General features: G+C 46.7%; 1 protein-coding gene across 1 annotated transcript in view; it reads right to left on the bottom strand.

The window, feature by feature from the left end:
* RpS8 (ribosomal protein S8) overlaps window positions 1–26203 on the bottom strand; it is a 44074-nt gene that overhangs the window by 17315 nt on the left and 556 nt on the right. The window contains exons 2-4 of the mRNA XM_037422158.2: window positions 25968–26074; window positions 13069–13168; window positions 3792–3967 (exon numbers count right to left, since the gene is read on the bottom strand). Of these exons, the coding sequence (XP_037278055.1) occupies window positions 3792–3967; window positions 13069–13168; window positions 25968–26074 (383 nt within the window). The remainder of the gene's footprint in view (window positions 1–3791; window positions 3968–13068; window positions 13169–25967; window positions 26075–26203) is intronic.

The raw sequence follows: 26203 nt of genomic DNA, 5'->3' as shown, positions 1-26203 counted from the left end.
AAAGCAGCAAGTGCGCGTTGCGGCGTGTTTTGTATGTTGTGTCGGTAATATTGTCACATTATGGGGCAATACTAAAGCTACACGGCAGCTTTCAAGAGGGAAGTGATTGATCATGCACTCAACGGCAACAGGGCCGCCAGAAGGCCCTTCGGAGTTGACAGAGTTTTGTGTTCGCTACTGGTAACGGCAGCTGATAGCCACCAAGATGCGTTGGGCCTGCCTTATGGCTAAGACTGGGATTGATGGTAAACTATTTCTTTAGAAGGAAACTGTGGACGATTCTGTTACATAGCCATCAGCCCAATACTGACATCCTACGCTTGCCTTTTGTGGGCTCCTGTTGAGTGACAAATGATAGCGCTATGCCCGCAATGCCCTTGTGTTGAACCTCTGCTTTTATTGTTGAGGTAAAATTTAATTAGCACTTCTCAAAGCTTGCTGTTAGCATCCCGATTTGCGACCTCTTCGTTTTCTTTTTCGCCCTGTATGTTTTCGAGAAAGTTTTCCCCGCGTAATTCTCGCACCCCCCTCCCCCAGACTTTGCATCAGTTTTCCGCCGAGAAAAATGCGAGGATTATGCGAGCAAATACGGTAATGCAAAAGTCGCCGCTCCACAATACCCTACCTCCATTTCGGCATTGTCAGATACTTTTGACAGCGGACAGCTGCTGGTGTGAACGTGTTAATGCAACTGTTTGGTTCGTTCACGAAGGCGGTTTTAGGCGTTATTTCAGCATGCTTTTCACCATGGCCTCACTATGCATGGGTGAGAATCTCGTCGTGGCTCTACTGGGAAAGAATAGGAAGCAGCGCACATTTTTAATTATGAGAATAAACCTTTTGCTTTCCTAGCTCAGATAAGCTATATTTTTTTAGTTTCACTACAACGAAAGTTTTTCAGCGCCCCGCCAGTTTTATTGCAGCGGGCTTCGGCTGTAAAGAGTTAGGGCAACAGGGGCGACTTGGAACAGGATGGCACAGCGGTTCCATCCCTGCTATTGGGCACTACACGTGATCCTACCAAGACGCGTTCAGTCAAGATAGCGTACAGGTAGTTACACTATAGGAGTGCTAGTTACAGTGAACCTTCACTAATGTGTCTCCCGGTTTTGCGACGATCCACATTTCCTGACGAATCGGTTTGGTGCCAGCAGTATCTCCATAGAAATAATGTATAATACCGTAATTACTCGAATCTAACGCGCACCTTTTTTCCGGTTAAGCGAGTTTATAAATTGCATGCGCGTTAGAATCGAGTACAAAAAAAAAAGTTACGGTCAATCTATTGCCATCGGCAAATCCAAAATGGCCGCCCCCTACGTGCGTTGGCATGGCGCGTCGGCCATTTCTGCCTATGTGTTTCCCATGTGCGGCACTTCGTACGTGTGCTGAGGAGTTCGTCATCTAGTAGTGCATTAGCATCGACGGCGTGGAAGGGCCGACTCCAAAAACTCGATAGCACCACGATGCCGCTTTTAAAAGAAAAGTTATGGCGTGTGCAGAAACGGACGGAAATCGGGCCGCATCGGGGTCGTTCGGAGTTCCCGAAACGTGCGTGCGGGACCGGCGGAAACAAAAGCAGAAGATTCTCGACAGCAAAGCTTCACGCAAAGGCTTCAGTGGACCACAGCAGGGTCGGTTTCCGCAAATTAAAGAGCTGCTCGGCAAGTATGTGCTTGAGCAGCGAGCAGCACAGCGGCCCGTGACGACAGAACTGCTCCAAGTGCGGGCTATGCAATCAGTCTTGGAAAAAGGTCTAATGCAGAGCCAGTTTAAAGCGAGCAGGTGCTGGCTAACTAACTTTATTTAAAGGAAAGGCTTTTCCCTCCGAAGGGGAACATGCATATGCGAAAAGTTTTGCGGAGGAGTACGATGAAAAGCTTCACAGTTTTCAGAGGTTCGTCCTAAACTTGCGGCGCAACAACGGCTACCTGCTTGGGCACATCGGGAATGCCCATCAGACGCCTCTTTACTTCGACATGCCTGGCACCACAACCGTCGAGAAGAAGGGCGCGAAGCAAGTTCGCGTGCCGACATCGGTCCACGGTAAAACTACCGTGACGGAAAGCTCTGTTACACGTCAGATGGGCACAAGCTTCGCCCGTACCTCATATTTAAATAGAATACGCTCCCGAAAGGAGTAGTTTTTTCGAGTGGTGTGATCGTGCGGGCCGGCGAGAAAAATAGGTGCGCGTTGCAATTGATGTCTTACGTTTTTTTTTTTTTCGCGGTGGAAATCGGGTGCGCGTTACAATCGAAGGCGCGGTAGAATCGAGTAAATACGGTAAACCTTGGTTATATGACGCAGTGTTACACCGACCCCGCATACGATGACTTTCAGGTTCCGTAAGAAAGAAAAAAACATCTTTACTCAAATCAAACGTAGACCAAATACTCACAAGAGAAAAATATGAATTTGCGTTTCCTAGGTTGACGATTCGAAAAGTAGGGAGACAGGATATCTTTTTTAGAATGAAAAATTTATTCTCATTGAAGTTCATGTGCTTCTACGTATGCCTCGATTGTGTGCGCACGTATTCAAGGTGGCTACCTAGTTGAGCTCTATATACACGAGTAGCTTCAGGCAACCGAAAAGCTGACAATATTTTCCCATTTCCAGTTGCTGGAAACTTTTCCTGGTCAACGTGCAACTGATCTTCTGCCTTTAACACTAGCAGTCACAGGCTTTGCCCGCATAAGGGCGCGACACAGCTGTTTTCACCGTTTAATCACTTTCACTTGACACCACTAGTTGCACTTCACAAGGCAACAAATTACAGCATGCATGAAGGCATTCTACGCCAACTCACGGTCCGTTGCCATTATGTGATAGGAATGACACTGACTCTTCTGACAATAGGTTCTAGGAAACGTGGTTTCGTTTTCATGCACAGGCAAATTTCCAACTTAATCTGTGGAAAAATGTGCATTGAAGTAAACTTTTTTAAAGTTTTAGGATAAAAATTTGCTCGCACCTCCTTCAACTAAGTAACACTATCATTAGCTACAATAACTTAATTTAACTTTTTTTGCAGAGGCACAAGATCACGCCGTGGGCTTATTTAGGCAGTCTGTACCCGTTCTTTGGGCAAGGCTGACTGTCACTGCTTATAATCTTAGTTGTACGATTGTACAGCAACTATGCGTGGTCCCCTAAGGTCATAATTGTGGCTCCACTGTATATGCATAGATTACAGTCAAATTTGCGAGCTGACTTGCACAGCACTGTAAAAATTTAAAAGCACAAGTTTTCATTCAACATTAGGCTGAATGTACAGAGCTTTTTCTTTCATCCTGCCCAGTCTGGCCCGCTTATTTCACCTTGGATGCATAACCGTTTACCTCCCGCAGACAAATTAATTATGCATGTCCATACTTCACATGCCCACTGATGCAGACTAAAAAAGTTTAGGTCTAGATCTCCAAATTTCTCAAGCAAAAAAAAAAGACTCAGACTAAAGCTCCACTTGTTTAGACCCCTTCCCCACGCCTTTATGTGCAAAAAGTTTTATTGTGGTCTCCCATATAATGCAAACAATCCTTTTTGCAAAATCTGCAAGTGAAGGCCACAACACATTATCTTAAACACCACCACCTTGATTTTTTTGCTGTTAAAAAAATGGTTTAAATGTAATTCTGTGCATATTCAGATGAGCATTCAACGATTTGGGAATGTCCGATGCATGCCTTGCAAACTGATCTAAAACACGACAGGGAACGCTTTCTAAGCAGTTTTCAAGAGGCAATGTTTCCTCCTCCCCCCACACACACAAAAAGAGGCCCTCCCTCACCAGCTTGGCACCCTTCTTGCGCCCCAGGGGCAGTGCGTAGTGGGCCTCGTACCACTGCCGGAAGGGGGTGGCATCAATCATGACGATGGCATTCTTCACAAGGGTCTTGGTTCGGACGAGCTCGTTGTTGCTCGCATTGTAGACCACGTCAATGATACGGGTCTTGCGTGTGCAGTCTGCAGAGAGGCACATGTCAAAGCCAATCACTACAAAACTACACCTCGCATTAATATTCACCAAACGATGTCAAATAAACAGTCTTGTAAACACTAGATAAAATGACAGCAATTACAAATGGTAAAAGGCATTCTCAACATCAATTTAACGTAAGAATGCATTGCTGCAAACTTTGTTGTCACTCAGGGCACTGCCAACTCGGCTAACTGGTAGTTTACAAAATGGCAGCGTTTGATGCTACAAGCTGCAGATTTTGCTATTTGATGAGCTGCTCTCCCACCTTATGGGAAACCAGCGCTTGATAGGTGGCACGCCAAGCGAGAGCCCTGGGCAGGGAGTCTCGACATAACTGCCACTCTTGCAGAGGACCAGCCCTTGCGCCCATAATACTGTATTCTAGTTCACTTTATTGCTTGGTATCACACTATCTTGAGGCTACTTTGACAGGAAGGTGCTAAAAACAAAAAAGCTTTACAAAATGCATTACATCAGCTGCTACGATATGCCCGCTTTGGACTATTGAGCCAACTGCAGAATTTCAAGTGCTGGTTCCCTATTGCAGAATGATTTTTACATCAAACTGTCTTCATCGCATAAACCTTCCATTCGCAGAGCAAAGCTCATTTACACACTGGCATAAGGCTGCCATGCATGCTCAAAGTTAGAGACACTGAAGTGAAACAGTGATTGCATTTGTCACAATTGACAAATTACCGTATTTACTCATGTAATGAACCCCCTCGCATTGCCCCCCCCCCACACACATTGGGCCAGTGCGATAGCCAGTGCTGTTGTCTATGGGAGCAAATTTAAATCAACTGTTATATAACAAACTCTACAATAGAATTCAGAAGAGTTTCTAATAACCATGGTGAACAGTTGCAAGTGGAGACTATGTCGATCGAAATTTCAGTTGCACCTTTTGCGGCAGAGCGCCATCAGCTAATGCAGAAGAAACTGCTTTGCTTATGGCACCATACTAGCACTGCAGCCCAAAAACAGCAAAAAACGAAGTGGGACTGTGCCCACTGCACTCACTGTGCCACATGCACTGGCAGTGTGCAAGTAACACTCAGTGTCTTTGTTGTCGAGTTTCTTCATTGGACATCAGGGCAGATGGGCCGGTGCGCTAGCTACATAACCGATTATAAACTAAAAGTTCGTTGAACATGAGCTGGAGCATGAGAACCGACCGGTTGCACAACATTACAGCGTTACACAGTGTGCATTTGTCACTGGAGAAAACAGCTGCCCCTTGTAAAGCGCGAAGTTCTCAAATAGATTTAGGGGCTCCAGTCCTCCGTAGTAAAAGCTAGCAGCAGTTGGACAGCAAGTTCCTTAATACAGTGCACACTACTTACCGTATTAATGTGATTCTACCGCGCCCTCGATTTCCACCACAAAAAAAAAAAAAAAAGTAAGACATCGATTGCAACGCGCACCCATTTTTCTCGCTGGCCCGCACGATCACACCACTCGAAAAAACGACTCCTTTCGGGAGCGTCTTCCATTTAAATATGAGGTACGGGCGAAGCTTGTGCCCATCTGACGTGTAACAGAGCATTGCCGTCACTGTAGTTTTACCGTAGACCGATGTAAGCACGCGAACTTGCTTCGCCCCCTTCTTCTCGACGTTTGTGGTGCCAGGCATGTCGAAGTAAAGAGGCGTCTGATCGGCATTCCCGATTTGCCCAAGCAGGTAGCCGTTGTTGCGCCGCAAGTTTAGGACGAACCTCTGAAAAGTTTTCATCGTACTCCTCCGCAAAACTTTTCGCATATGCATGTTCCTCTTCGGAGGGAAAAGCCTTTCCTTTTCATAAAGTTAGTTAACCAGCACCTGCTCGCTTTAAACTGGCTCCGCATTAGACCTTTTTCTAAGACTAATTGCATAGGCCGCACTTGGAGCAGTTCTGTCGTCACGGGCCGCTGTGCCGCTCGCTGCTCAAGCACATACTCGCCGAGCAGCTCTTTAATTTGTGGAAACCGACCCTGCTGTGGTCCACTGAAGCCTTTGCGTGAAGCTTTGCTGTCGACAATCTTTTGCTTTTGTTTCCGCCGGTCCCGCACGCACGTTTCGGGAACTCCGAACGACCGCTATGCGGCCCGATTTCGGTCCGTTTCTGCACACGCGATGACTTTTCTTTTAAAAGCGGCATCGTGGTGCACTCGAGTTTTCAAAGGCGGCCCTTCCGCGCCGTCGATGCTAATGCACTACTAGATGACGAACTCCTCAGCACACGTACGAAGTCCCGCACATGAGAAACACATAGGCAGAAATGGCCGACGCGCCATGCCGACGCACGTAGGGGGCGGCATTTTGGATTTGCCGATGGCAATAGATTAACCGTAATTTTTTTTGTTCGTACTCGATTCTAACGCACATGCGATTTATGAACTCACTTAACCAGGAAAAAAGGTACGCGTTAGATTCGAGTAATTACGGTATAACGTAACCGCTAACAATGTTACTTTTTTTACTCTCGCTTACCCTTTCATAGAACCCCATGTGCAGTCAAACCTCATTATAACGAAGTTGAAGGGAAGGGAGAGTCGTAATTACTGTTATAACCATTAGTTTGTTATAGCCAATATCCATTTCTACCAGCAATTAGCCAGCACGAGAGAAAGTACACACTAACGAATATCACAGCAGCCCGCCGCACAGAGAAAAACGGCCGTCTGAAGGCAAAAAATAGCAAAATAACAAACAATGCATTTTATTTCCACTAAACTCAGCACACCAGCAGGCAATCACTTCGAAGAAAAATAGTCCTTAACATTATTGACTTTGCTGACTGCTTTTTCAGCTGCAGCAGCTATTTTGAGTCCATGCTCACCGTCACCGTAAGCACCAAAGAAGCAACACAGCAGGTCTGTCGCATCCAGCGCTTGCGCAGGTGTCTGGTTCGCCAACATTAGGCTCCGGGGTGTCGACACATTTGTCACTATTTCTACGTCATGGTTTTGTTTTCATTTGGCACAATTTCCGCATTTGACAACTCTTTGGTTGTCGTTGCATCAGCATTGGCACAGACGTACATGCAGAAAGTGTCGTCGGCCAGGCACAACGCCGGCGTCAAGGAGAGTGTCCCACGACGTCTGGGCCTGGTCACCCGCGACACCCAGTTACGTCGCCGAAATCTCAGCCACTATTTTTTTTCATGCCAACACAACGGCTTTAAACATTGCTGCTGATATTGTCCATTTCGTGCCTAGCGGCAAACATATAAAGAGGTCACATGCGTGAGCAGGTCAACGAGTTCTACAGGAAAGTAGAGGCACCTGAAGCTCAAGCTTGTGGAGTTGCGTGCGAGTCCATTCATTCCTGAGTGAAGGGGAGGGAGACTCGCTCCCACATGAGTGTTGGCAGGCCGCAGGCGGCTCCCGGGGAGCGCAAGGCGCAAGTTTTGAACTACCGCAGTGGTGATAAGACGAAAAACCGTAGCGCGGTCTAAGATATTCAGCCGTGCCAACCCCACAGTTCTTGAAGTGCTACAGGAGATGACAAAAAATACTAAAACCAAGTACAAAAATACTAAAATAGCACTTTATTTTTCATAAACTGGCTTAGATGAATGGAATACAAAAGAAACATTTCACAAAAGAGGCACGAAAAGTTCTCAAAAAGTGGAGGGGTGGGCTAGCATAGAGGCCGTGGCAGCCTTGGCCTTCCTCAGAAAGTCCTTGTCAAAGACCTGTTTGTGGCACTTTCCCCGGATGTGACTGGGCACATCTTACGACAAGCAATTGCTCCACCATCTCTTTCGACATGGAGGCACGGAACTGGGTGTGCGCCTTTTTCACTTTGCTGAAGACTTTCACACTCTGCATTACTATGCGGGAGTGTTAGGAACCCCAACATAAATTTTGAAAGTCCGGCAAACTTAAAGCTGCCATCCACTTCTCGTAAACCGGACACCGCCCGCCATTGCTCATCAATCTGCTGCTCCTTATGTACTTAACCGGGTAATTCTTCCAACTGAAGACTCAGGAACCCTGCCTGAATGTCATCCAGAGCAGAATTCACATCTTGCCCCTCTTGAAGTGGTAGCAGCACTGGGAAGCGGTTGATCAAGTACTTGACATCAGAAAACCTGGCGTGTTCAATGGGCGCAAGCCTTGCTACTTCTGCACTTTTCAACAGCTCACACTTCAGTGGAAACTTCAGGATCGTGTACTCTGTTGCTGCAACAAACCTCCTTATATGTGTAAAAATTTCTTCCCTTGCATCTTTTTTTAGGCCTTCCAAGGTCTATGTGGTCCGACTACCAATTACAACATCTTCATTATCTCTTTGGCTGACGGAAGATTAGTAGTCTGTCAGCCAACACAACACATCAGCTTTTTTTATCACTGAAGGTTTTACAAAACTTAACATGATTTCTCTTTGCAAGTTACTAAGCACTTCACGCAGCATGTGCACTTGAAGGGCTCCAGACTGCAGGAACACGTTCACCTTTTCAAATTCTGGGATTACAGACAGCAAGAAGTCACAGTATGCTCTATTTGCGTATGAAGAAACATGAATAGCCTTTCTTCTGTTTAAGACCTTTTCTGGACAGTTTTGGGTTCGCTCGGAAGCTGTATTCGACACGGGGACATTTGTGTCCAGTCTTGGTCTTTTGCTCTGATGACTGCTCTCCACTTACTTTGCATTCTTCTGAAGGTCAGTGCGAAAGTTACATGGCTTGCTGGGAAACTTGGAAACCTGCCCGGAGGGCCTTACTTCACTATGGAAGAAACTACGCAGTGGCTGCCACTGGTCCACAAGCTGTTTCAGGCTCCTTCCAACAGAGAGCCACTTGGTGCTGACATGCTTTACAATTTTCTTGGCCTCTACATCGTGGAGACTGAAAAGCTTTCAGCTTTTCTCGAGGTAGTAGAAAATGTCAACTAGCACCTCATACACATTCAGTGAAAGGCATGCTGAGCCTTTCTGTGCCGCCAGATTGATCAAATCGCAACAGCAGCCCATGATGGCAATGTTCTCAAGGCTTTCTTTCAGCACAGCAGCCACTCCGTTTTTCAATCTAATCATGACTGGCACGTTGTCACATGCCATGCCGATGCAGTTCTGGAGCGGCATCTTTTTGCTCGTTAGTGTGCCCACAACAAGCATAGGCATCGCGAGCAAAGCAGTGCAAACAGTACTATAACAGAGCGTGACCACAATGGAATACAGTCTTGCATTGTTGCCAGCGACATTGCTCCCGTCTGTGGCCACCGAGAACGGAGCGCGCTGCAAGCGGCTTATCACTTCGTCGATAGCTTTATTGGCCATTTCCTTCACAATCGCTGTAGTCTTCGTACGGACACAGGCGCAGTTCATAGCTTCCGAGTGAAAATATTTTTCGAAAGAGGTCTCCAGCGTGATCAGCAGCCATGAACGGCACGTTGTGTCCAATCAGGAACGCACTAAAAGGCACTCCGCTCGAGTTGTATCAAGATCCGCTTTGCTGAATACCCTCAAAGTTTCCCATTATAGTCCACATGTTTCGTCGAGTCTGTTTCTTTGTAATCACATGTAGCAGAATATCCCGGCCAAAAAACATTTATTAGTTCGATATATGGCATAATTCGATATAGGTCCGGTATAGGTTTCGACACAAAGGCACATAACAAACTAGAAGAAAAGTACTTTATTAATACGATGGCTTACTTGGGTGCCCTAGTGTGGAACAAAATAGTCCCCGATTTTTTTCTGGGTCAACGACTTCGCTGCCTGCGACAGCACGCACACCTCCACGTTGTCCAACGAGTCGGAGCAGCTGAGGCCACAACCTTCCACATTCAATCAATAGCGCCAGACCAACGCAAGTGCACTAATCACTTCGGAGGATGTAGGCAATGGGCCGTCGATTTCCATATTGCTGTCGCTTTGGCTCGTGGTCGGCACGACGTCTGAAATGTAATCCTCATCCTGTAATTGGCCCATGATGGGGACATCGTCCGCACTGACGAACTCGTCGAATGTCGATCCGACGATGGCACCCGGGAACTCTGCCAGCTCGTTCCAAACTTCGGCGGAAACACCTGCGGTGTCTTCAGTGCTGTCAGAATTTGGGGTGTCATCACCAGGCATGCGGAAGCCGGCATCCTAAAGCAGTTTTGGATCGTCTCCTTCTTGAGATCTGCCCACGATTTACTCAACATGGAAATAGCTCCGAGCAAGTCGATCTTAAGCTCCCTGCAGACACGAAGGTTCTGCAGCAGCCTCTCCACCAGGCGCTTCCGAGAGCTGGCTTTCATTGCGCGTACAGCACCTTGATCCAGTGGTTGCAGTACAGACGTAGTGTTTGGGAGCAAAAAATGCAGCTCAATGTTGCTGAAGGTCGTACTGCAGTGGTGCGATGAACAATTGTCCACCAGCAGGCACGCCTTGCGATTTTCGCCTACCAAATCATCATTCTACGACGATAGCCATCTGCTGAAAAGCTCCCCGGCCATCCACGCTTTTGAGTTTGCTTGGTGGGTAACTGAAAGCGACAGCGCATTTTGAAAACACCGTGGTGCCGTGCTTTTCCTGATAACCAGAGGTCGAAGCTTTTTTGATCTGTCTAAATTAGCTGTCAACAGCACGGACACACGAGCTTTGTTTGCCTTGCCGCCACTTGTCTTGTCGCCACGACACCCAAGTGTCTTGTTTGGCAACATTTGCCAAAACAGAGCGGTTTCATCCGCATTGAAGATATCTTGGGCTCTATATCTTGCTGCGATATCTCGCCAGTTTTCCTCGAGCTATTTTTCTATGCTGTCCAGGTCCACCGCTCTGCTTTCACCTGTAACAGCTTTGCCAACAATGTCGTGCCGTTCTTCGAACCGCTGAAGCCAGCCTGAACCGCCTTGGAAATCATTCCAGACAAGCAAAAAAGCAAGGTCCTTGGCTTTCTGCTCGATCATAGGGCCGGACACCGGGATGTTTCGCGACCGAACGTCCACAAACCACTTGTAAACGGCCGCTTCAACATCGTACACAGCTGCGCGCACACGTCGGGCGCCTTGAGCACCTGGCCTTTTGTCCGACTTGGTCCTAATGTCTGCCTTGTTCTTCAGGATAGTACTCAAGGTGCTCCTTGGAATTTTGTACGCCGCGGCGACGTCGAACTTCTTTTCACCGCGCTCAACCGGATTGACGATTTCGAGTTTCGTGGCGAACGACAAATTCTGCCTCTTTGCGCAAGCCATGATGACAGCGTGCTAATACAGCTCACAGAGCACCAACAGGCAACACCACAGACCACGCTGAATCGGCAGCAGCAGGCACACAAGCATAAAGAAAAAAAAATGGCGCTCATTTCTACCGCCTCGGAGAAAGCACGTCGGCCTCTGATTGGCTGTAGGCGCTGCGAGCAGGCCAATATCATTTCTTGGAGGGAGGTGTCTGCCCGCGCACAACCGGGTCTAACCAACTTTTTCTAGGGTGGCGCCGGCAGTTTTCCCCGCCACCGCGAGGGAAAGCCAACTTGCTGGGGCACTTTTGAGGCACATGGAGTTTGACATATCAGTTGTCGTTGCTATAGTCGTTGCTACTTTCGTTTGATAAAACAGTAACTTTTGCTATATGTTCTCAATAAAAACTTACCGTGTTTAGGAATGGTTCGATATACGGGATAATTTGATATAAACGGGTTCGATATAGTCGGGCTCGACTGTATCAAAGAAAGTCGAGCACATTTCCGCTATCCGCGAAGTCAATGCCTTTTGGCTTTGGTTTTGACTCTGGATATAAGCCAATACAGTGTTGCCTGCATAACCACCGCAAAAAAAAAAGGGCCAGGCTCAGCTGGTGCAGTTGACTGTCTGAAACAGCATGCTCAGTTTGCAAACTTTTCGACCCGGAACATGAACAATCGTTAAAAAATAGTTGTCGTTACGATGCTCGTAAAAATGTGCTGAAAATTGGGTACTTTACGATAAAATCATAAAACTTGGCAGGTATAGATATTGTATTGACGTATACCACAATGATCAGTCCATGCCTATTGCAGGCGAAGAATGGTTCGTTATATCCATTGTGAGGAAATTTTTGCTTTGTTAAACGAGGTTTTAAATACATGGGCGTCTATGGAAATTTCAAGAATTACAATTGCTTAATTATATCCATCAGTTTGTTATATCCCGCTTTTTTATAACCAGGAGGTTTAACTGTAAATGCATTTCGTCACATGCACATTGACTGCATGGCCCAAGGCAAGCACCCGGAGGCTTCAGAATAGTCTCTCAGCACAGCATTCAGCCGAAAGATGGTATTTTTCAAATCATCACAGCAGCCTCTGGAGTAACACGCCTTGGCAGCAAGTCGGGCCCTATGCTACGATAGTCGCATCTGGAAGAACAAATATATTCCCTTAGCTTTGTTCCTTTTAAAGAGTTATCAAAAATGCGACCTCTATGGCTGGGATCATGGCCCATGTACTTCGGGTATGCAGCCAAGCAGTGCAGCTGCTGCACCACCTTCAAAGAAAATACCCATTAACCTTATAAACCAATGCACACCTTACTTTTTCGAGTATATTCCCTTAGCTTTGTTCCTTTTAAAGAGTCTTATCAAAAATGCGACCTCTATGGCTGGGATCATGGCCCATGTACTTCGGGTATGCAGCCAAGCAGTGCAGCTGCTGCACCACCTTCAAAGAAAATACCCATTAACCTTATAAACCAATGCACACCTTACTTTTTCGAGTGGCAACATCACTGACTCTTATTTTATGTTGTCTTCACAACCCTTTGTGAAGAGAATGTTTCCAGGTGGCCTTTCCTGCGATGGGACAATTTCTTGCCTATACTGCTAGGCAGATGCTACATAAAAGTTGTCACCTTGCTTAGCATTTAAGCACCATAATTTTTTTCCTCGCCCTTATTAAATTGCAAGGTCTACAGTCATATTCAAATCGCCGAATGCAAAGACTACATACAAAGCAATCACAGCAGCTGCCTCTCTTCCCTGTTTATTAAGGAACACAATTTCAGCAAGCATTGCACATCCTCATGTGTCTCACAGCACCATCCCACGACATCAGCTTAAGATGTGACCGTTCCGTAACACAGGCACGCATCCCAGAATGCCCTTCCCTAGCCTACCATGCGATGAGCCACTTACGCTCAGACGCCCAGGAGAAGTTTCCACAGTCGAGGCGCAGGGCACGGTACTTCTTGTTGCCACCTCGTGTCCGGACTGTGTGGATGCGCTTCGGGCCAAGCTGTTGAATAAGGAACACACAAAATCAGCATCCTGCGACAGGTCAATGTGGTTTGCTATTTTGACTACACTTGTAGTTACAGTGGCCAAGATTTTGAACAAATGTTATTCAGAATGTTTGCAAGCACACATTATCAGATTACCAAATACATCGACCTATTGATTTTGGAAATTTAGTTGAAGGGCCCCGAAAAACGCGGACTAGAAGAAGCCAACAGGGCAGTACTTCCAGTAAGCAAGACAATCAGCACTGTCCTGTCTGCTTCTTCAAGCCTGTGTTTTTGGTGCACTTCAACAAAATTTTCCAAAATAAACCGACTGGCCTAACTTGCAATCTTTCAGCCTGTTTACAGTTTTTTTTACCAAACTGGGGATTCGCTAACACTGCAAGTACCAAATAAAATCCAACAGAGTTGCAAGAGCAAGTGGCTGGTATAAAAAAACCTAGCCAAACTTACATGCTGCCTGAAATAGTAACTAGTTGGCTGAAACTAAATTGCACCACCTTGCCACGAAAGAAAAAAATAACTTGAAAGGACAGGCCAATACAGTAGACTCCAGTTAAAAAAAGACTCACAAACTCCAACGCCACACAGATTTGAACTTTTTGTGTTTATAGAAGCAGCACTTACACACCACCAAGGGAAGAAAATGCAAGTCATTCTAGGCATGTGAATGTCACAAGGTCATGGAGGTCTTCGTCACTCCGCATGAGAAAATGGGTGCTGCTTTTAACTTGCTCGCAAACACCTCAAACATTGAATGCTTTGTCAAATTTGGTCTAAGGTTTTTTTTTTTTCTCCAGCTAAGCCATAGCCAGTGCGATGGAGGGGCTTCAGCTTTGCCCTCCCCATTCCACGGCGTGAAAGATATTCGCTCCAACTTTTGTTTTGCTTCAACACTCCCAAAGAACCCAAACAGTAGGTCAATGAACCGTTTTCAGAGTTGTCTTCTACTCATTGTGAGAGGCTATTGAAAGTTTCAAGTAGCCAGTTTGGGAAAGACTAAACCCATAGGCACACTGATGCGACCACTTGAGTAAACTTTGCATTGTGAGTAGACTATACATACAAAGAATGTTCGGCGACAAAAATAGAAGATAATGTTTATCAAGAATACAAAATGAAGCACTAAACTTAAAAAAAACTGCATTCAAAGTGGTCAAGCGGCGAGACCAGGTCACTTGGCGGAGAATGACCAAACACCATCACCTTAAGCAGCTATTTTCTGAAAGGCACGTGCAGAGTCATACACTTGACAGTGACCACCCAACTCCGAGAAATGTTTTCAAAAATCAAAGCTTGTTTTCATCCATGCACGCATATTTGGTGCCTTGAAAAACCAGACGACGGTAGTCGATCACTATTACAGCCGAAAATCCAGATTTGCCAGCTTCCCTATGACATCTCTAAACAGCCACGATGCCGTGCTTCTGCACGTTTCTAACGAACGAATCGGAGCAAAAGCATTTGTGTTCATTTCTGCTGCAAAAGCCAAAACAATAAGCCAGTGCTGAGGTTTGCACCCACATTTTTCACAATGCATGGCCAAACGCGCACTAGGGCGACCTTTCAGGCTGGAGAAGTTCTGAGTGTAGCGTTGCAGCAGCGTCCAGTCTGCCAAACATCAAGGGAATGTTATACACTGCATTAGTCGCACAGTCCACCAACTGGTTCTTGCTCAAATGTCTGATGTTACATTCTTTGTTCGTTCCTTGACTTTGAAAATCCTTTCCATTTGGGACACTCCTTTCCTATTTTGTTATGGGCTGAAATTAACCTAGTGCACGAAGCATGCACCTTAGTATGTGGATGCGTGGTGTCTCGCCAACGAGCAACTTGCTGTAGAATTACTGTGTTCACAGCATGAAAACGAGACTTCCTTAAAGCTTATATGAAACAAGACATTTACTTCACAAGTCTGCAATCGTCGGACGCAAAATGCAAAAGCGGATTCCCTGCGCTTCCACAAATTTGTTCCAACTCGTGCTTCTACAACAGAACGAACAAGTGTGGGCAGCTGCTTTTAGATGAACTTACAGTCGTAGGTTCTAGTCCGATCAATTGTAGCACGACTTGTTCTCCAAATCACAGATTCAACATTGTGGTGCCACAGGCACGTCACTACGGAGGCCAAAGGGACCCGGAGAGAAGGAATTGTCTCTTGGAAGTTGTGGCATGCTGGCGGCCCGTGCTGACACATGTGACTTAGTTGATTGTGAAAGCATTTTGCACACAATGAGTGTTTACTTGAAATGATCGAAAAATATCAGAGGTGGTCTGGGGCCATTTAAATGTAACCCCATACGATACTTCATCCCACTTAAGGACAACGTGAATACAAGAAAAACACTCGGACACTTGCAATGACTAGCATGAGCGATAACCTTTCTAGGCTACATCTAGATGTGAGGTTCTCCACGGCAGTCCAAAGGCCATGAGGCACAATGGTCAGTGCATGGTCCAACCGACATTTTTTCTGTTCCCTGGTTTTAGGGCGTGGCCACTTGAAGGGGACACGCGTAGAGCAACACAGGGGAAGCCCGCACAACTTGTAGATGCCATGTTTGCGTGCAAAGCACCCTGAGCAATGAACTTGCTCCTTCCAAGTACAGACAATCCAATGTTACTCAAACTTAAATCCACATACTTTTGTTCTTGGCATCGCTGCAGATACCAACACGTTTTTACAGTGATTACATTTGAGACCATCAGTGTAGACATGTTGCAAGAAAGCTGGGAAATCGCAAATCCGCGAGGCATATGAGAAGCTCGGAATCTCGGTCCCCACGTGCGAGCGGCCCACGACAGTGATCTGTGTATAGAAGGACCCAATAAACATTAATCCAATTAAATCCCACCCATTCTCTTCCTGCCATCACGACACAGCACATGCGAGGTACCCACTATATGCCATAACAATGACAATACAAAACAAGAGTGTTCCAGACCACGCATTCTCTTTCTGCCACGAAGAAAAATGCTCTCAACAGTGCTTTCACCCACAAAAGGACAACCAATAAAGCAATATTGCATAAAACTGTACACACGAGTTGTCACTTGTGTTCCACGTGGGGGGAGATGTGTAACCTTTGGTTTCATGAAGGAGTGGGCCAGCCAGACGCACCAAATTGCAGAAGGGAATGCAAGCTCCGATGGCGGGCGGATCCCACAAACCACGTTGCAGAGTTAGCCCGCAATGTCAAACGCAACGACACGCAGGCACTCGTGTCAATGTGATTGCAGCAGTGCGCTCGTCAGACCAAACGCCCGCTTTCAGTGGGAGTTTCTCCAGCGGCCCCTTGGCTATCGTTGGTTAAAGGCACCGACAACTACCCAGACCATGAAATAAGATGACTGCATGAATGGAAAGAGTCCCTTATAGCAACTCAAACCACCAGTTTTTCTCGTGAAGCAGATTTAAATTTTTATTCCTTCACTGGAAATCGTAAAAAACTCCGTGGCGCTTCTGGTGGCTAAAGATTAACTTATTCAATGTACTCGCTCAAATGACTACAGATTAGTGTACACAATCAACTTTTTTTGTATGCTTTATTATAGTAAAAGATAATACTACATAAAATATATGTACATATAGGAGGGTTGCACTTAACGTCATCCATTTGAGGTGCTAGCGGCGTTTGCCTCTACCGCTGTATCAGTGGTCTGGGTGTGCCAGGCCCCCTTTACAAAGCAACGAGTGGCAGTGAGAGGTTGTGTGCATGCCGCTACGTAACGTACTGGTTGTAAAATGCGACTGAGTGCTTACCGTATTTACTCTATTATACCGCGCCCTCGATTGTAGCGCGCACCCGGTTTTCACGACGAAAAAAAAAAAGTAAGAAATGAATTGCAACGCACCTATTTTTCTCGTTGGCCCGCACGATCACACCACTCGGGAAAACGACTCCTTTCGGGAGCGTCTTCCGTTTATTATATGTAGTACGGGGGAAGCATGTGCCTATCTGACGTGCAACGGAGCCTTGCCGCCACTCTAGTTTTACCGTGGCCCGATGTCAGCACGCAAACTTGCTTCGCCCCCTTCAAGACGGTTGTGGTGCCAGGCATGTCGAAGTAAAAAGGCATCTGATCGGCATTCCCGATTTGCCAAAGCAGGTAGCCGTTGTTGTGCCGCAAGTTTAGGGCGAACCTCTGAAAACCGTGAAGCTTTTCTTTGTACTCCTCCGGCAACTTTTCGCATAAACCCGTTCGCCTTCGGAGGGGAAAGCCTTTCCTCTTCATAAAGTTAATTAGCCAGCACCTGCTCGCTTTAAACTGACTCCGCATTAGCTCTTTTTCTAAGGCTAACTGCATAGCCTGCACTTGGAGCAGTTCTGTCGCCACGGGCCGCTGTGCCGCTCACTGCTCAATCACATACTCGCCGAGCAGCTCTTCATTTGCGGAAACCGGCGCTGTTGTGGTCCACTGAAGCCTCTGCGTGAATCTTTGCTGTCGACAATCTTCTGCTTTTGTTTCTGCCAGTCCCACACGCACGTTTCGAGAACTCCAAACGACCGCGATGCGGCCCGATTTCCGTCCGTTTCGGCACACGCGATGACTTTTCTTTTAAAAGCGGCATCGTGGCGCACTCGAGTTTTTGGAGTCGGCTCTTCCATGCCGTGGATGCTAATGCACTACAAGATGACGAACTCCTCAGCACACGTATGAAGTGCCGCACATGGGAAATACATAGGCAGAAACGGCCGACGCGCGTAGGGGGTGACCATTTTGGAAATGCCGATGGCAATAAAATGACCGTATTAATTTTTTTTCGTACTCGATTCTAACGCGCATGCGATTTATGAACTCGCTTCATCGGAAAAAAGGTGTGCGTTAGATTTAAGTAATTACAGTATGCAGGTGACTTTCGAGGTCCGGTGAAACTTCACTACGAACATAAGATTCACCTATGCGGCGGATATCGACCCGTTCGACTTCAGCAGCGCTGAAGTTGTGTGTGATGTGAAGTGTTATTCCCGCATCAAGCTCACAAATATTAAAGGACCACTCACCAGGTTTGACAATTTTGAGCTGACAAGCGCAATGCGTAGACGAGGCATTCATAATCACATCTGCCAAAATTTGCAATGCTACGCACTGCAGAAATGGGTCAAATTTCAAGATAAACGCTGCTCCCCCCTCTCCTCTGCCGGCACACGCCTAGAGAATGAGGGCATGACGCGAGCGTATGAGTGGCCCTACGTACACGACAACGCAATGACGATGTTCCTCTACGTAGACGTTGGTCCTGACGTAGTCAACAGTATACCACGTGACATGATAAAAATTATTTAACATGCGTAGTTTATGTATTTGTTGCTTCAAGAGATTTATACCCCTGTCACACGGGCACTTAAAAGTCTTTTAAGTAAGCGGTCTTTTTCCGAAAAGGAGTTCCTGACAGCAGACACACGGCACAGAGCGAACTCATTTTCAGAAGCGGTCTTTTTCGTAAACGGCGTTCGTCGATCTCTTTTACGGCTCCGAATGAGTAGCCTCGAAACCAGTGGGCGCCAGCAATTTTCGAGTGGTGGGAAAAAAAGAGCGAATGCTTATTTTTCTGTCATCAAAACTCTTTGTAAAAACAAATTTCATATCCTGCAGAAGGTGTAATGAACTCTTTTAATGGTTATTTCCTTTTCTACTCTCGTAAGCAGCTACAACGCGTCGGCAATATCACGTGGTGACGCTCGGTCTTGCGCTGCTTTATCCTCTCCTTGGCGGCTTTTGCAGCGTCTGCCTCGCTTTCCAGAGCGAGAAGGCAGGCCGTGAGGCTTGCGATCCTCGCTTTTTCTCCCGTACGGTCGCCCATAACGTGTCGAGAGCAGTCGAGAGCAGCGAAAAAGAAATACGGTAAATAAAAGCACAGTGGTGCCAGACGGACTTGTGCACGTCACTAGTTATGAGAATGCTTCCTTATCTAGTGCAAAAAACATTCACATTGGTGTTTCTTCATCTCTTATTCTTAAATTTATTTGAAGAAACGAGCAGTGCAACAAGTCTTTAATTTGTACATCATGATACATCGTTTAATTTTTATTGCTTCTCTTTTAACTGCTAGCGCCACGCTTTCGCTAGCGTCTTCGAACGAAAACACTAAAAGGAGATCGTTGCTGCCGTGTGTCTGCGCCGCAAACACCTCTTTGTTAAAAGTCTTTCAACTTCGTAAAAGACCGCTTACTTAAAAGACTTTTTGCGCGCCCGTGTGACACAGGTATAACACTTAAGGGGGGATGCTACACCTTCCAAAAACTCTTATTTTTGCGAGTACCTCAGTCAAATTTGGAGAGCCTATGTAGATTTTACTGCTGATTTCGAAAATCTAATTCTTGTTTTGCTGTGACAATTAGTTTTAAAGATATAATGAACTGCGACTTTTTCAATTAAGGCCTAATTAGCTAATTAACTGTAACTTGGATATTGATGTGCAACCTATAGAACCAATTCGGTATGTTCACAGTGTGCAATAAAGTATAAATCATTGTTCTGGGCTATTTCGAAGCAAAGTTGTGGGATGTTGAATATGACATGAAAAATTTCCCCATCTACACTTGAAACAAAAGATCCATTTAGAGAATTTTCTCCAAAAATTATTACAATAAAACTTACTTTACGACACATCCCCTGCATTTATCTTCGAAACAAAAAAGAAATCGTAATGATAACCCAGATAGAACAAGAGATATTGCTCCGGCATAATGGGAAGCACATGAAAATTGTCGTTTTGAGAAATCGAGAAAAAACGTGGGCACACATTTTTATTGCAGAAGATGCAACAAGACAACCTCAAAACGCACCAGAAGCATAGTCTGAATGCATTCTGTGCTCATGCCTCCTCTTCACTAGCTTCCGGAGTTCCAATGAGGCTGTTCTTTTCTTGTTGGAGACAATGCTGCGACGGTGGTCTTTTTCTCTCGCTCTCCTGGCACCAGTACTTGTCGCATTCATGTCCATTTCACCTAAGATTGCCGTTGCAGAATTAAAATTGCCCGTGTTGAAGCGCAGCACTGCTTATGCAACAGCTGCTTCAACAGCGAACAGGGACGCATGGTGCTCCTTGGGGGCCAAACTGCAGATTACCGAATGTAGGCTCTCGTTGGAGTTCTGCGTTTTGCCGCGTTCGCACCTCTGAAGCAGGGCTCTTTCCGAAAGCCGGGTATAAACCGGTAGTAATGCCTCTGCCACGTCTTTCGGTAGATTGTAGGCATGCCTGGGGTCGGGCTCACCCTTTGCTTTTGCGGCATTGTGCCAACACCATGAAGTTTCACCAGCTGGGCACAGACTGTGGTCCGAGCATTCATCAGTGGAGGTGACGTGGCGGTATGTGGCCATCACAGCCTTTTGCATCTCGCCCACGTCACCTTCATGCGATTTCAGAGCCCGGCCATATGTGCTCAGCCTGGTGATCAGCTCACCTGTGAGCCTGCCTTTCCCACCAAGGCCTCTTTTCCCATCGCACTTTTGTTTCTGCACCAGGTTTCTCAATGCGGTGCCCATCCGTTTCTGTACATGATTAATAGTCTTCCTTCTGCACGTCAATGTAACCATACACCTTGGCGTCTTGTATGGCGCAAAATGTCCTAGAGTCTCCATCAGACAGCATAGTTGTGTAGCGCAGGCCATGGCGTTCAAGCGACCTCTGAAATAGAATTAGAGCCACCTCCACTTCCATTTGCCCCGCTTTGCTGTTCGTATTTTTTTGGCATTTGTGGTTAGCCTTCCATTCTTGATAGCCCTCACTACTAGGCTTTGGGCCCACCTCGCAGCCTAGGCAAAAGTTGGAAAGAACGACGTAGTCCAACACGTAGCCACTAAATAATTCGATAACTGTGCCCACGCCGATGTGGGAAGAATGGCCTCGCGTCTTCCACGTGCCGTCGTAGCTAACGGCAATATTGCCCCGGTGGCCGAAGCACAAGTCATCATAAATTGTTCTAACCTTTTCGCACATTCGCTCATAGCGGACTCAGCCGCTCGCGTTGCAGCGGGTGCCAGCGTGTTCTTCAAATGCCGCTGAAACGTCTTGTGGTGCATACCGCGGTGTGAGATACCCATTGTTGCGAAAATATCGTTCATTTTCGTTTGGCCGTTGCCGGTAGCCACCATCGCCCTCGAAGCGAGAAGATTTACTTCAAACGGATTGCACGTTTTCGTGCCGTTCGCGCGGGGCGAAGTCCATTCATTCGCGATCTCGCCGCACCTTTCACACTGCACTAGCACTTTCACGGCAAGTCCGTAGTCCCGATCCCCTCTGATGATCGTAGCCGGTCCGTGGCAGGCTTTGCAACACAAGGCCCACATAACTGACATTACCACTTCTGCATTACGTAAGCTATGGTTTCTAAAAAGAAAACTAGCATCTGCACCCTCGCGTACTAAAATTCTAGCCTATAATGCCTGTGTTCGTTCTAAGCTTGAGTATGCTTCTATTATCTGGGATCCGCATACCAAGAAAGATATTATGAATCTGGAACGTATTAACAGAAAGGCTGTAAGGTTTATTTTTGGCAAATATCGTAGGTTTGATTCCCCGACCACCTTAATGCAATTAAACGACATTTCTACTTTAGAAGCTCGGAGAAAGTTCAGTCGTCTTTCCTTTCTTTACAATTGTTTGTGTGGTATTGTAAAAATTGATCTCCCTGACTGTGTTAAACCGCTCTCAGTACGACGTACTCGTCATGGTCATGAACATGCTCTGACCCCAATTTTTGCCCGATCAAATGCTTTTAAATATAGTTTTTTTCCCAGAACTGTCGATGACTGGAATTGTTTGCCGTGTGACATCTTTCATTCTAATAAGTTTCTTGGTGACCTTGAGCGTCACCTTCTTTCCTAACCTTTTGTTTCTTTTGCATTGTTGTCTGTTGTTTTCTACAATTACGTGACGGGGAAACGCTCAATGTTGCTTACTGAATAAAAAAAACAGCTGAAAACGCGTTCTTTCAAACAAGACCAAAATGGCGCCGATCGAGCGTGTAGTTCCCGCGTATCGTAGAGCCGAAACCTGCGCTATTCGCCCTCAATTTAAAGGGCAGGACGCCCGTTTTCGGTTTTTTAAAGTTGAATAACGATAAAAGTTGATGGTATTCGGCTATGAAATTTTGTAAATAGGTGTGCAATGATGTCGGGAACGCGAAAAGAAGGTCCGCGAAAACTCGATTTTTTGGCTGATTTTCGGTCCCGAAGTGCCGCGTCCCCCCTTAAACTAAATAATAACACGCAATAAAAAATTGTGCGCATTTTTCTTTCATTTTTTCCTGTGAAATGCTACGAGATGTGGGGCTAATGTGCCAGCGTTTCGCATGCGTTCGTGTCCCCGCGGTCAGCGCATGGAGCAGACAACCGCCATGGAACGCTCCTACGCGTTCGCGCACCCATTGTGCTCATCTGCTCTACCGCATCTAAGCCAGCGTTTCCAAACCATCCCACAGAAACAGGCAGAAAACCAGAAAATAACGCTGGTCAACAAAGCAACGCTGCTCGCGTGCTCTGGGGTTGGGCTTGTTCAGGCACATCATGCGCACGTCACCTCATGGTCGGAGGCTGAGGAAGATTTGGCTTGCGAAGGCTACGCAGAGGAGCGGCAAGGGTTTCGAGCTCGCCTGCTCACATCCTCGTTTTGCACCGCTTCGAAAAACCTGTTTTCTCCGCTCATGATGATCCGATTCGAAAAATTTTGTGGCAAAGTTCCTCATTGGACACCCAACAACTTCCACTGTAACTAAAGTTCGGTATGGGGCCTGGTGAGTGGCCCTTTAAGACCACCTTGTTGGCAGCACAAGCTTCGCGCAACAAGGGACATTAAAGCCTATAAATCGATCGACGCCTACAACTATGTGACTAGAGGATGGGTCCAACAGCGCAGTCGGAGATGGCCGCCACGTTGTCAGAAACGTGACTTGTTCCCTTTGCTCAGTGCTTGACGAATAATTTGTCACCACGGTGGTGTCGCTTCACGAATTCTTTGTGTGGAAGGGCTTCACCGTTTGCAAGAGTATGTGAGGCTATACAATTGGCATAGTTCTTTCGTGGTTGAGCCCAAGCCGCTTGCGATCAAAAAAGCTTTGTGCCGCAGGGTCCAACGACGCATGTCGGGCCGTTGCACACCCAGAGATCACATACAGCCTCGATTGTAAGTAATCAACATTAATGTGATATCACCGTTGATGTGCTTAGCTGACCATTCTCTTTAACAGTCAGTGATGCAGTGTGCTCTCGTCAAACCATGTAAACAAGAATGCACTGTGGCATGCCTACACTGCGTCCCCGACTGTTTACTAACACACCGAAATCTGTAACATGCCGCACCTACCTGAATGATACCGCTGATAAGCAGCGATTGCGAATGTAGTGCGCATGCTCGTCTCCAGCTGCTTATACAAAGCTTCATAGCACGTTGCAAAAAACCCAAGTTTTTCACCACAAAAGCAAACCTGATTTTGCATAGGTTCGGACCACTTACCAGAAATTAAATGAAAAGAACACGCAGTATAGTGTATGCAGACGCATTCTCATGACCAGGCTTCTTACTTGAGTGGTTGTGGCAACCAAATACGGCACAGTTCACTATTATGACCACAGGAATTTCGCATGGACGCCCGTGCGAGATATACACGTGAGTACGTTCTGCGACTGCTTGCCGGCAGCGGCCGGAAGAGACCATAAAGATGGATACACTGCCGACGCTGTTATGATTGGCCTGCCTGGCTTGACGGCGCTTCGACGCATGAAACATTGCCGCTGAGCCTACCCTGATTTCTTCAGAGTCCGCGCTCCCAGAGATGCACCAAGAGTGGCGACAACAGAAATTCTAGTTATCCCAAGTCGTCGGCGCCCCTCGTAAACCCTTTCGACATGCCTGACGGATTAGGAAGAGTTGTAGGCCATCGAGGCGGCTTGCTTTGCCGTCAAGGTGCCCCGGGAAAAGGGCCCAGCGTCTGAGAACAGTCTGCGGATGCCTTTCCCCAGTTTTGTGTGGCACCTTGGCGCCGCTGTTTCCACAATTTGTGGTCTGCCTGGCGCCACATACCCATCACTGCAACAGACCACGAAATTGACTTCCACGTAAGACTCAACGTCTTCGTGCTGTGTCGTGCGTGGTGTGCAGTGTTTTCTCCCTCGCCATGGTACGAACTGGCCGTGCTTCTTCCCTCTTTTTTTGGTCAGAAAGAAGGCAACATTTCACCTTCCCCTTTTGGAAGCGGAGATGAATATGGCAATTTTCATTGGACTGCCCTGGCCTCCAGTGTTTTTCGTGCAGGGAATCCTGGGATGGCCAGGACGTAAAACGTGAGCGCTGAGGTGCTCCCAACAAGATCACATGCTCGCAGAAGCTACCATCATTCTTCCATCGAGAGCTTCCACGATGCTACCAAAAACATTGTAGTATCACACGACCTTGTACTTGTATATAATGTAAAAAACGCTCCTGTTAACCACACCGGCTCCCTCCTCGGCAACTCACCGGGACTTTGGCTGGCTCCGGTCTTATGGGTAGACCCCCGACTACATCAGCGCCATCTTGTGGGCCACACCCCTGTGCAACCCTCCTATAAGCCATTGAAGTGATGCATCAAAGTGGCGCTGCCTTCACCTGATGTAATGATCCCGTGCTCGTCAGCGCATCTTGAACAACTTTTCTGCATGCTCATGCAACTGTGCACGCAGATTCCGGGCCGCTAAGATTTAAAATGAGGCGATTTTTCTGCCTACACTGTCTCAGAAATGACACGTACTGCTACTTGGCACGATTTGGGTAGCGTGGCTTGGCTCATGTGTCAAGAGAGCAATGATGACGGGACAAGCCATTCATGACAAAAGCAACAACCTTGGGCACAAGCACACCCCAACACAGTACAAACACGGAAGCTGTATAAAGCCAACTCAACTCATCTCATTGTAACGGCGTGTTATTGTTGAACATACTCTGTCGAGTAGAGATCGCACAAACTAACTGCCATGCACGCCACATTTAAGCTAAGCCCGCGTGCAACGCATCACATTTCCATTCACTACACACATCGATTTCCTCCTTCCATGACTAAAAAACGAGGAGCATAAGTGTAAAGGTGAGAATAAGCGCTGTTAGGCATAGTAAGAGAACTCCTGCAAAAGCAGAACACTGAACACTGTCGTGCCGGGAAAAACAGGGTCAAAAAAGATCACTTGTCCGTCCCTTTACCCATTTGTACGAAGTGTTCGGGGGATGATTGATTTCTAAACGTATGTCATATTTATTGAGTGCTGATGCGTAAAAGATTAGAGATTTTTGTTTTCCGAGTGCATTAGCCTGCACATCTATTTTCACTGTTTGAAATTTCACCTGTTTCTGTGTAAATTTTTTTTTTCTTTGATAATGACTGCTTGAACGTTCATTTTCCCTTGTGTATGCTCCGCCTTATTTCATACCCTAACATGGGCCTTTAAGGGTTAATAAATGATTTTTCATACGCATTGCAGTTCTGCAAGTTTAGAGATTTATACGCATCAGAATAAGCAGCTACAATTCCTAAAACCCAATAAAAAACAGCCTCCTTGCCAACAGCACCAAAAGGGCATAGCGACTACAGCGTGCCCTGACAAGTATTGAAACAAGGCATGGGCTTTTGAAGAGATTTGAGCAGCTATGAGAGACGACGCTCCAAGTTCAAACAACGCAGGTATGACCATTGGTATGACGAATCCGCAACTTCGCAGGCCATTTAACGAGACAGAGAGCGAGACATGGCAAGTCTTGGTACTACACACTACGCCAAACCTGCGGTTCTAAAGCAACAATGCTCAAGTCAGCCCACTCACCTTTGTGTTTGCAGCGGGTCGGCCAAGCTCGAACTTCCTCTTCTTGCGAAGAGGTTTGCGCTTACCGCCAGTCTTCCTACGCTTGTGCCAGTGATCACGAGAGATACCTGCGAGGATGTGAGAGGAGCACGTCGTCACATTGTGTGCGAACACTCGGAACAGTCAACTTCGACACGTCGTGAAGGCCTCAGAAACGCTATGCTCGTCACGGCAGTCAGCCGAAAGATGGTATTTTA

This window comes from Rhipicephalus microplus, chromosome 2 (assembly GCF_043290135.1).
Source record: "Rhipicephalus microplus isolate Deutch F79 chromosome 2, USDA_Rmic, whole genome shotgun sequence".
NCBI lineage: Eukaryota > Metazoa > Arthropoda > Arachnida > Ixodida > Ixodidae > Rhipicephalus > Rhipicephalus microplus.
This window is presented reverse-complemented; position numbering and strand designations above follow the sequence as displayed.